The sequence below is a fragment of the Barbus barbus genome, assembly GCF_936440315.1.
Source record: "Barbus barbus genome assembly, chromosome: 34".
Lineage (NCBI taxonomy): Eukaryota > Metazoa > Chordata > Actinopteri > Cypriniformes > Cyprinidae > Barbus > Barbus barbus.
In genome coordinates this window covers 25470915-25483892 of record NC_136762.1, presented here as the reverse complement: position 1 = coordinate 25483892, position 12978 = coordinate 25470915, and the positions used below count along the sequence as shown (strand labels likewise).

At 37.2% G+C, this 12978-nt stretch overlaps 1 protein-coding gene across 1 annotated transcript in view; it reads right to left on the bottom strand.

Moving 5' to 3' along the window:
- The window catches only part of LOC306854095 (endothelin-converting enzyme 2-like), a 62490-nt gene extending 55197 nt beyond the window's left edge, over positions 1-7293 (bottom strand). Inside the window, exons 1-2 of the mRNA XM_079391910.1 lie at positions 7204-7293; positions 7029-7105 (exon numbers count right to left, since the gene is read on the bottom strand). Coding sequence (XP_079248036.1) covers positions 7029-7061 — 33 coding nt within the window. The 5' untranslated portion in view covers positions 7062-7105; positions 7204-7293. The remainder of the gene's footprint in view (positions 1-7028; positions 7106-7203) is intronic.
- Between the last annotated feature and the right edge of the window lie 5685 nt (positions 7294-12978).

Genomic DNA, 12978 nt, shown 5'->3' with positions numbered 1-12978 from the left:
ACATTTCTTGCATTTGTAAAACAATGTTTTTATTTTATTTTTTTTATTTTTGGGGGGGGGTCCATATTTGAAATATCTCTAAATTACAGTGTCAAATGGCGAAAAACAAATTCATGCATCCATGACCTCAAGAAAAAATTATTGCATTAATGGGTGGATGTCCTGCAGGTTTTTACTAATATCTAATTAAACAAAACATTCTGAAGTTAATACAAATTCTTCAGTTTATAGTTTCAGACTGAGTGTTCACACTTGAAAAAGAAAATGTTTTTGAGCTATGTTCAACAGCTTTGTTAATGTAGCCAATCAGGGTAAAATTGTACAAAAAGGCAGCTGCTTAGAGAATGTACATTCTCTTTTCCGTTTGCTATGCCACCCTCGGTTTGAATGTGTCATTGATTAAACAGAACAACACTGTGTGTGTGTGTGTGTGTGTGTGTTTCTGAGAAAGAGAGAGAGTATATTCCCCAGGGAGCCCGAATGACGTCACCGATCTGGGCATCAAGGTTACCTCACTCCCCGCACGCAGACCACGAGAGGAAGAAGGGAGGAACGGAGGAAAACAGAAGGAAGGAAGGAAGAGAAAAGACAGTGGGGAGAGTGCAAAGAGTTTTGATAGGTTTGCATGAAACAGTACAAAAAAAAAGATCAGATCACCTACAGATTCAGTCTCACTTAAGCTTTAACTTGAGCACCAGACCATTATTCTTTCTTTAAAAAACACAAACTATTGACCAACACACATTTGAAAGGAAAATGTACGTCTCTGTGCACATAATAAGCAAATTATACAAATACATACAGCTTTTCTCAGAGCTACAGTGGAAATGCTCCACAGGAATCATGGTAGGGAGCCGTGCGAACGTCACACTGTAGAGCTGTTCTTCACAGCATATTGTCATCTATTAACTGCTTACTTCCTGTCTTCCTGTGAATTTCTGCTTGTGCAACCATGGCAGACTTCAAATAGCTTCCCTCCTGTTGTCTAAGCTTTCACACAGGTGTGCGCACAGAAACCTTACACTGCAAAAAGCATCTTCTTAATCAGTATTTTACACAGTTGTCCAGTACAAATAATATTGACGCACTAAAAAACATAATAATAATAAAATAATGATAAAGATAATGTGTAATTTTTTATTATTATTCATATAGCACCTTTCATACATTAAATGCAATTTAAAAGGTTACACTAAATAAACTAAAGATATATTTTCTGAAAACAAATCTTAATATCCTATGCAATTATTCTTCTCAGGTGAATTTATCTTGTTTAAATGTAAAATAATTAGCTGAAAAAGAAGAGAACAAATCATAATAATATTGTTCAGACCTAATAAGCAATCTGTAAGCGATCTAAACTGTAACTTTGCTGCGGGAGGATGTGATTAAGAGGAAGAGGAATTGAGTTCTTCACAGACGACAAGCTGCTAATAAAAAGAAGGAGAGATTGCAGCGGGCAAAGCCAAACCTCGTCCCCTCTCTCTCTCTCTCTCGTCTGTCATTTTCATGCCAGGTCTCAGGTACTGCAGTGCAGAGCTGGCAGAATGTTAAACAAGCAAACGATGGGAACATGGAGGAATAATGGGAACACAGAGAAATTAAAAAGAAAGTCAATGGATGGTATGAAATTGTACATGGAGGGTAAAGACAGCGGGGTGCAATGCTCAAGGACAGATGCAGATGAATAAAGTATAGCTGGTTTGAAAAGATGAAAGGATGACATGACAGACAGGACAGACCGGTCCCTAGAAATCCGTATTGACCCATTTACTCCCTTAACCTTCTCATCTGTTTAAATCCATTTTAATAGCTGAAAAACATCATTAACATTGAAGAATCACTAATCTTATGAGAACTGTTTGTAAATAAAATTTCAGCTTGATAACACACTTCAAACATCCTCTATGAAAAATATTACATTACTTATGTTTGGAGGCTCCGAGACGGCAGATAAGCATAAATAAATGCAATGAAGACTGTCTGACTGACTGATATATAAACTGAAGAGACACTCCTGACACTTTACTTTGATTTATTTCTCTACAGAAGCAGACGCGACATCACTATTTTTATGAAAAAATAGTTGCGTTTATGAAAAGTCTGTCTACTTTGTGAAACAACACAAGATTAAAGCTTCAGTAATGTCTCTCCAGCAGGTTTTGAGTAGGTCAGAGGAACAAATGAAAAGAATCCGAAGGGAAAGTAAGAGGTTAATTGCAAAATTACTATCATTATTTTCATACATCCATCCATCTAGAGCCTCTGGGAAGCAAAACAATAGGAAAGTCAATCTTAAAAACATGAAGGTTAATGCACACTTCTGGTCTTATTACATGATTCATCTGTCAGTTTTTCATAAGAAAAAATATTTTAATAATATTTCAGGAAATTAACTATCTGCTTCCAGTTTTGACTGACATATACGTAATATTATGAAAGTAAAATATTATATTTATTCATCTATTTTATCAGCATCCAGCATTAAATGTGTGTGTTTGTTGAGTGGTGTTTCCCCTTCCCCTCTGTAAAGTTTACAAATACATACCCAGACTAACTATAAAACTTGCCTCTGGTGACATTTCTGCAGAATGATAGCATGTGAAATTAAATGTTAAATGTCCAGACAAATGTTTAGTGAGGGGAGCTAAGATTCATTCTTTTTACACAGTTTGAAAATAACACACCACCTACACTAAACTCTACTCTAAACCTAGCCAATAGCATTGCTTCTGCAAGTCCATGAGCTCTATTATCGAATGCCATGACTCATGTTTCATAGCACTCGTACCCAAGCGCTCTGCATCACAAGCGCAGTGCTGTACCGGGTGTGCTACCAAGCAAGTTTACCATGTCAGAAAATCCACACATATGCAGCTGGTAAAGTGATATAAACATGAAAAAGTTAGTTTAGTTTTGTTAGTTTAGTTAGTTTAGGTCATAACACAGAACTGCACACAAATATGTCTCTATTAATCGATAATCTGCTCCTATAATCATAATTCTTGTGAAAAAGAATGAAAGTTGTTAGTGTTTTATTGCCATTAGCGTTCATTCCAGTTGGAAACTGCAGTGAATTGGATGTAAAAGTACATTTTGAGAGTTTTGCAGAGATGTATAGTAGATAAATTCCAAATTTGTTTCATTGTGTCTTATTCTGTGGCATTAAATTATACTGTTTTTATTATAATATAGTACATAGGCTTTTCAGGTATCTGCCATTTAAAACACATACTGATCAACCACAAACCTAGATATCTATAACCAAATGCCCCAATATAACACAATTACTTATTTAAGACACATCAGATGGCGACTGAAGGTGGATTGCTAGATCGCTGACCTTAACTTGGACCCTGAACACACACACACACTGATACCGATGGAGTCTTGGCGTAGACAGGAAAGTGTGTCCATCTCCCTGCTCTCACACACCCAATGGCAGGATGTACCAGCGCTCCTGAGCCCTGAGCAGTGCTTCAGAGGTCACACAGGGGATGACTAGAGAGTGCACTCCACCTCCAGAGAGCTTAACGACCAGCCTTTCCCACAGCAAACCACACCCTGGAGTCTCCCTGTCTCTCTGATCTGAAGCCAGTGTTGCGCTCTCTCCAACGATGGTTTTTGGATTTGGGTTTGGATTTGAGAAGCTGCTCCTAGATTAGAGCAGGAAAGGGCAGCTGCTACTCAAAAATCATGTTATTACTATACCACCATACTGCAGTATGCACTGCTAAGCCTAAAATGGTAGGCTAAAGACAACACCATTCCAGAAAATGATGGGTTAATTTTCAGTAAACGCTGATGGAGATAGTATGCATGAAGGACAAACATGCAAACAGGATGATGCCGGTTACATAACATATTTATCTTCAGGACCACATAATCCAATAACTGTAGACACAAGCCAGTGCGTCTCTGGCCAAATCAAACATCAGCAAACCTGGCCGAAAGTTTACAGCAAGACCCTGAAACAGCACTACTAAACAATAGCATCGCTATTTAAATGTGTGAAAACCTGCACAAATTGGATACTGGTACAATTTGCATGATGCAGAAAGTGTAGAAACAAAGAGGAAGTAGAGTAGAAGATAAGATCTTGAACTAATCTGTCAGTAGCAGTAAAACGTAAATTTGCAAAATAGCACCTTCTACTGTACACCAGTGAAAGCATGGAAAGCTGGAAAATGCAGGCAATGGCGGGGAAAGGGTTAAAGGGATTGTTTACCCAAAAACAAAAAGCCTGTCATCAAGGGGTGTGAGATATTTATCATCTATGATAATATGGTAATTGTTGTTTTAATGTGTGAGCAGACCTTATCGAGTATGTCACTCACTTTGAAAAAACAAAAGCATTCACTGCATGATTAAGCCGATTAGATGCACCTATAATTCAAATTATGAGGGCAGAACATATCCCTTTACGGGTCTTTGTTCTAATTATATCATATTAGATATGATGTAGTTAAGTAATATGCAAGAGTGACATTTTCCTGAACATTAGTACAAATGGGATACTAATATACAACTATTTAAAAAACAAGAAGTTATTACTATTTTTACCAACAAAAATATTTCCAAACAAAGCCAGAGCAAAATTTTTGCACATACATGAATCCTAAATCTGTTTCTGAACAAATCATTTGGCTCAATGATTCATAAACACAGCCACTTGCTTCATTTCTAAACGAATCAGCCATTTTGAACAAATGACTGATTCAGTGAATCACTCAATAAGACAGGGACTTGTCGCCACCTACTAGCGGTTTTAGTGTCATATTTATTTATGCATCACAGGCCTAAACCAGCCAAAGTACCAGCTTAAAAAAACACATTACATTATTGAAAAAATCAAAAAAAATATTGAGATGTCAATGTCATAATTTACTCCCCCTCATGCCGTTCCAAACCTGTATGAGTTTCTTTTTTCTGTGGACCATTAAAGAAGATATTTTGAAAAATGTTTCAGCGTTTATTGTTCATACAGTGAAAGTCAAAGAAGTTCAATACAATGTTGTGTTGGACCCCACTAACTTTCACTGTATGGGAACAAACAGTGGAAACATGCTTCAAAATAATTCATTTTGGGTTCCACAGAAGAAATAAAGTCAAATGAGTTTGAAACTACATGACTGTGAGTATATGATGACAGAATTTCTTATTTTTGGGTGAACTATCTCACACTGTATAAAAAAATAAAAAAAAAAAAAAGTTGAGCCAACTTAAAATTTTAAGGCAATAGCTTCAGCAGATTTTCGACTTATTTTTGTAGGAGATTCTCAACTTTTTGTTGTATAAACTTAAAACAACAAGTTGACAAAACTCAAAAAAATGTAACATTTTAAGTTGGCTCAACTCTTTTTTTTTTTACAGTGATCCTATTTAATGAGAAAACAACTATTTTACATTTTGGTGAAAGGGCAGTGATTTCGTATTTAATTTGTATGATTTCAGTTCTTCAAAACTGTACAGGGTTTAGAAAAAAAGGCCCACCCCTAAACATATTCCTTAGTGGGACATAAGCAGATTGTGAAGTCTTAGGAATTCATACAAATTTGTCAGAATGTTCAAATTAAATCTATGATGGAACAACATTCTAAAACTGCATTGGTTTCAAATTATTTGCTATTATTATTTGCTTTATTGAACTTGTTGAAACTAAAATAGCAAGGGTGCTCTACATGTTGAGGGGTAAGACTGAAGCAGTCTCTTCTCTCTACAGGAACTGTGGTGATCATTCATCATGTTTTATGGTGAACATATAACATTAGTACACCGGCCTGGAACACCGTGTACGACATGCGTCAGACTACAAATAAATGATCTTGCTCATCCAGATAACAAAGTTGTGTAAATGGCTCTCGCTCTGCTAGCAGTAATTGATTTACAGCATATTGGACGGGCTAATTAGAGCATCTCCATCATGACCTCTGAGCACTCCTCCCGAATGACTGAAGCGGTGCGTGTTTATGAGTGAATTCACATCCGCTCTGGCTACATTAAGATTCAGTTATTAGTGGTGATTGCTGGATGGGTGATGGGTTCTTCAATATATAAATAATATATAATATTTCTATATAAAAAAGCTTGCGTAATGCGTAAGACTTGTCACCACACTTACATATTATTGCTCTTTGATTGCTTCTATTGTCCTCATTTGTAAGTTGTTTTGGATAAAAGCGTCTGCTAAATGACTAAATGTAAATGTTTTACCTGTATTTTGAATTTTACACCGCATTTTTTTTTTTTTTACAGTGTAAGCAAAAAACCCTGAGCGGATACATTTCTTTTGTGTATCCCAAAGTATTCATATTTACCATTTTCATATATGTTTGTTTTGTTTTGTTCAACTATTACCACACATTATTGGCCTACATTACCAACAGGTTATCTAACCAAACATTTTATTTTTCATTGACATGATTTCATAACAGCCCCTCTAATGTTCCGGTTTATCTCAAAACTATAATCATGATATTTTAAAAAAAGCAACCTTAAGTAAAAGTGGAAATAGCAGTAACCTGTTACAGTACAGCGACCCCCCGCGGCTCTAGTTGCCATGGTAACGCACGCAAATGAAGATGCTCTGGTAGCCACTCCCTGTAAACAAACCAGCTAAACCTCCAACAAACAGTCAGTGAATAAAACCCAGCCGGAAACAGCTCTTCGGAGAGGAATCTGTGCTGTGGGTTCAGTCGGTGTAAGTGTCACTCAAGAACAGCGTTAGCGCTAACGACTCTTTTCCTTAAACAGGCTATTTGTGATTAATGAAACGCGGAAACTACTGTAAGAACCCCGAATATAATTAAAACAGTTGTTAAAATAAATACATCTGCGACTGTCGCGAGTTTCGTTACACGAGTCCTTGCGCAACCGAAGAGTAAACATTACAAACATCTATCTCCAAATGTGCAGAATTCGCCTTATTCCGTGCCAAGAATCAGTTTAAAGCAGCTTCGCTCCCTTCACCCCGGGTTCTGGCGATGAGAAGGCTTGCAGATGTTTTGTGATTTAATGAAAAGACTCACGTTATTTCGTAAATCTTGCAGCGCTACACTCATCGTGCAGCATCGGCGCTCCGCACGCGACTAAACCATCCCTGCGCCTGAAACAAACATGAGTGTTAAAGCCAGCCTTCATCCATTCACAGCCGCAGCTTTCCATCTGCAAACACTGAAACAGACGCGATGCGTTATAGCCTACCGCTGAACGCTTCAGAAGACGGCGCGCATGATGCTGTGCCACCGTCCAGCACGTCCTCTGCTCTGTGTGTTACAACATAGAAAGATGTCTGAGAGAGATAGATATAGATCAGCCTGTGCTCTCTCTCTCTCTCTCCGCCCCTTCGCTCCGTGTCCGTGATTGAAGGCGCGCTCCCGCGCCGCATCTGTATGGACTGGGTTGCTGACTCTGTCATAGGCATCAAGTGGATGCGCGCTAATACCCTCTTCATGTACTCTTAAAAATCTAATATATAGTTCTTGAGCTGCCGTGTGGTTCTTTAGGGATTTGGTTTGTGTTTGTGGAGCATCACTACAGTTTCTAAAGAAGTAACTGGAAAACCATTTAGGTTCTAATTTAAATACAATTCAAAATAACTAAGAATTATTATTATTTAAAAGTGTATCTCCACTATTTGTAAAATATGTAGGCTATAAAATGCAACATAAATACGTCTAAAATATATTATGTGACTGTGGACCACAAAACCATTTTTTATAATTATTATTTTTTTAAATTGAGATTCATACATCATCTGACAGCAGAATAAATAAGCTTTCCATAGATGTGTGGTTTGTTAGGATACAACTATTGAAAATCTGGAATCTGAGGGTGCAAAAAAAAATCTAAATATTGAGAAAATCACCTTTAAAAGTTATCCAAATGCAAATATTACTAATCAGAAATGAAGCTGTGAAATATTTACGGTAGATTGCAATCAAAGCGCGCACATTCAACAGGCCAAAAGCTCAATGTGGGTGCGCAACCAGAAAAACTATTTCAAACAAGAAAAGCAAAAGCTCCAAAAGTAGAAAATATGATCGTCTGATGAAGAGCTTTTAGGCTTGAAACATCACCTGTGGTGAGAACATAAATACATATTTTCTACTTTTGGAGCTTTTGCTTTTCTTGTTTGAAATATTTACAGTAGGACATTCATGGAACATGATCTTAATATCCTAATGATTTTTGCCGATAATTTTGACCCATACAATGTATTGTTGGCTATTGCTTCAAATATACCTGTGCTCCAGGGACACATTTATATGGGTTGTTTTTCTGGAACAATATTCATATGCACATGGTGTGAAATACTGTTTGATTTGTTTTGACTGATTTATTTAGCTATTTGATTGTAAATGATGCCTCCACCATTATCCCAATCACTTTCACTATGTCAGTCAGATAAATGGCTGATATTTTTACAGGACAATGTTCAAAACATCACAGTAAATCAAATGTTTGCAAGACATACAAATACAATCAGTGAATGCAACATTGTTGGAACAGAAGAATCTTAACCCTATAAAGCCTGCTGTGTCACATTTGCTGGGTAGTAGCTGATTATGTAATAAGATTCAAAAATGTGTAATTATACCACGTTTTAAAATGTTCATAGATTACAGTTACTTTTTTATGGATTACATGATTACAAATGATTCGCACAATGGCATTAAATGATTCATAATTAGTTTATTCTCGTACAGTATAATCTAGGCTTTGTCCATGTCATTGCTATAGTCTTGTTTATTGGTGTTTGTACATGTGATGCAGGGATTCCCAAGCTTGTACTCATGATGTCAGGCTACGCAGGGTTAACACTGGTCCTGGGGTTATATGAGAACCTGATCAATGGGTTCCCACAGACAAACACACATAGCTCAGCGCTGGATCTCACAGCTGATGGAAAACATATGTTTTACATGACTTAAAGCTGGAAAGGGTTATGTAACAGATTTGTGCCGCTCTCTCTCTTTCTGCTTCTCTCTCTCGTCTAGGAATGAATGTAAATATCTCTGCATCTTGGAGACCACCCAAAATGAAGTTTAAATGAAATGGGAACTGCAGTAAAGCGCTGGCCCGATATCAGAAAGTAGATTAGACTGATTAGTTAATACACAAGACGAAGATACAGAGACTGGACTGAAGATTTATCAAGTGTGTCCACCAAATGTGTTTTAAGACGTCGTCATTGTCTGGATGCATCCTAGCATACTTCTGACTACATAATGTAAAGTTTACTATTGACTACTTTTGTGGAAATAGCATATGAAACAATATGCACTATATGGTGTTATGTGACCTCAACACATTGCATATTTAATTGCTTAGTGAGTCATATATTCCAAGCCTTCTAAAGTAAAGTTTGCATAATTAATGGAAAATAGGCAGTTTTTAAAATTTGGTTTTCCAAGCAATGAAAGGACAGAAAGTAGTAAGTTAAATGACATGAGAGGGAGTAACTGATGACAGAATGCTCATTTTTGGATGAAGTGTTCCTTGAAATTGTTTGTTTTTATTAAGTCACTTTGATCAATATCATCTGCTAAATTAACAAAATCATCTGCCGAATGAATAATTTATGCAAGTTTTTTTTATTATTCAACATTAACTGCCAAAACATTTGTGAAAAGTACTGATATATGATCAGATGATATAGGCAGCAGAACACTTTCAAAAGGAGAGCATGCAAAAATATCTAAAGAGTTGCAGCAGCAGTGAAGTGTTTATCTTGGTTTAAATGCTAATCAATAGCCGAAGCCTGTAACTCTTTGGAGGTTTTCATAAAGCACCCCATGCATAATATAACTCAGCACTCAACTTCTGGCTTCGTTTGCTTGCTTTGGCCAGATGGGAAATCAAGGTCGCCGGGCAGATAGTCTGCTGCCATCCTCATCTCTCACCTTGAACGGCATCAAGGCCTGCCAGAAACCCAATGATCTGATGCAAGCGCTTGCACTTGCACGCTCTCTTTCTATCTCATTTCTGTTTAGTGTGATTGTTTCTTCATTTCAGTTTCCAAATGACATACTGCAGAAGAGTTTCTCTGGAGAAAGCTCGAGGCGCTGTGAAGCGAGAGTTAGACACATTTCTTGTTCCTCTTCCAAGTTAGTTCTAGTTTAGTCTTCATTTCTGTTGCCATTCACAATCTCTGCTGCTTATTTCTGTCTGTCTCTCTCGGTCCCCTGTTCAATGCTGTTTTTGTGTCTGCCTCCGACAGAATTCTGTTCACCTCCTCCCTCCTTTCTGCTAGAAGGCCAGATCTTGCTATTGAGTGAAATGAACAAACTCAGCATGTGGCCTTGTTTTCAGTGATATGTGAACGATATGACTGATTCATTCATGATTCTTTCATAGATTCAAAGATCTGATCAAAACTGTTCTTGAAACAGTCCAATGAGTCCAGTATGTTCACAGCACAAAGATTGAACTAAAACTGGAAAAGTTTAGTAAATATTGTGAACACGTAATATGCATTTTAGGGAACACAAAGAAAATAATCATTTTCAAAAACTTGTACTTTGAAACACATTTTCAAAAAGTTTGTGTTTCCAGGCCACCAAGTCGCTGTTGTCATGTAAATGAACAGCGATTACTATATGATATGTTTTTATATTTCCTCAGAAGACTTACAAGACATGTACTGTCTTTTCTTGTAATTAAAAAAAATTATTATTATTTTAGTTCTAACCAAAAACCCTGCTAGTTCTAAACAAAAGTTCATAACCGAAACCTTCATCCCATGGGAAGTGGGTTCTTTTCAGTTAAGGAAAAGGGCCATGGGACATCTGACTGAATCAACATGAGGCTTACAGGGGTTAAAAGTTATATGCAGAGATCTTTAACTACCCTATTGAAGAAATCTAGCATTTTATGCTGGTCCAGGGTGGTTTATATTGTTTAGTGCTGGTGTCGTGCAAGTTCAGCTGGTTGGTGCACATAGCCGTGATGATCAACAACAAAAACTGATGCTCAACCGGGTAACCTGGTTGAGCAAGTAAAGTTGCACATTTTCTTGGATGAAATGCAATCATTCCACTGTGGCAAATATGCATCAAATGAGAAATCTGCGTGGGGAACTTTCTGTCACGGAATAAAACAAAAATACTATTCATAAAAATAAAATAAAAAGTTGCTTGCAAATGTGAGTTTATATCTCTAGCATTTCTTCTTAGAATTGCAAGTTTATAACTCACACATTTTACTTTTTTTCAGAATTGTGAGTTCTATACTCAATTGTGAGTTTATACCTCAAAATTCAGAGAGAAAAAAAAAAAAGCTCAACTGTCAAGCTTTTTTGATAAACCTGGTTGAACAAGTAAAAATGCTGTCACGTTTTCTGTTGTTTGATGAATTTTCACAGACAAAATCCAGTCATTCCACGCCATAAATTCATGTAACCAACTTAAAACAAAGCAAAATCTGCATGGGGAACTTCATCACCGTCGCGCAAAACTGTGGAATAAAAAGGTCATTGCTGCTTTCTAACTGCATATTGTGCAATTGTGAATTAGAAATGTTGAGAGTTAACACCTCACAATTCTTTTCAGTTTAGGAAAAGGGCTATAAAAAGGGTAATGTAATTATGACATTTTATCTCACAATTCTGACATAAAATGTCATAATTACCTTTCCATTGCAGGGGGGGGTTGCGAGATTTAAATTGTTAGATGTTGTAACTTAGATTGTGGTATTAATAAGATACATGATGCCACGGAGATACTTTTAATAATAATCAAGGAGAACAGCAAGGAAATGAAACAAAACCACATTAAAGACAAGATGAGAACTGACAAAGGAATGAACAAAACAGGGAGTACTTAGTCAGCTGTAGAAAGAGTACTGAACTGAAAGGAAACACAGAAACATGAAGAAAAAAATAATCCTGACAGATGTAAACTCAGAACTGCAAGAAAAAAGTTATAATTTTGATTTTATAAAGTCACAATTACCCTTTTTTATTTGGTGGCAGACACAAGCTTATATAAAATCCCTCATCGTGTAGATTCCTGCTGAGATGCCTGGATTTCACCAGCATAATTTCACCAAACAGCAGCATATATGACCACAAAGAAGCATCCTAGGATCCAAAACACAACATATGCTGGTCTTTTCAGCGGCGTATTAAACTGCCACTGCCTGAACCCCCGCTGCAAGTTGGTATTCCTTCACTGTACTGAATGTGTCCCTGATTATCCCACCAGAAAGAAAGTACAGCCATGCAGGACACAATCTTGTTTCTCATTGTGGCATATAATGGAACAGTAATAACACGCTGTTCAACCACAATAGAGCTTTGTGTCAGGCCAGGGCAGAGCATGCATACACCAGCAGCCTCTCTGTACATCCCCTCTGCGGCTTGTTATCAGGGGTGGGGAAAAAAAGCACTCAAAAATTACATTTAAGTGAAAGTATGGATACAGAGTGAAAATTTCATTCAATTTATAGTCCAAGTATTGATATGCCATATGATACGCATCTACCCCACAATCCTAATCCTAGCCATTGCGTATCATATGCATGCCAAAGTCAATTTTGCGTATGAACAGTGAGCCAGAACGAAACAAACTCGTGCTATTGATACGCACTTTCATGAGATCTGCTCGTACTGTACTTCTAGATGCTTAAATGCTGTCGGAATAATAGACACTTCACTGAGAAGAGAATACAAAAGCAGGCGTACAAACACACAGGGATGTGTATCTTAGAGAGCTGTTTCTTTAATTGTGAAATGCATTATATAAAGCTGTCACATGCATGGCGCCCACAGATACTATTCTGCTATAAGAGTCTCATGTTCTGCCATGGTCATAGCATCACTAATGAGATGGACTAAGGCGTTGTCATAGTATTGCCATGACAACAGCTTCCAGCCAGTTGGAGGCCAGCAATCCTTTTTTCCTGTGGCGAGGATGAGTGTGATGTGGGAGGATGGTGGGCTGAGAGCCGCGTCTGGGGAAAAACACACGAGTGTTT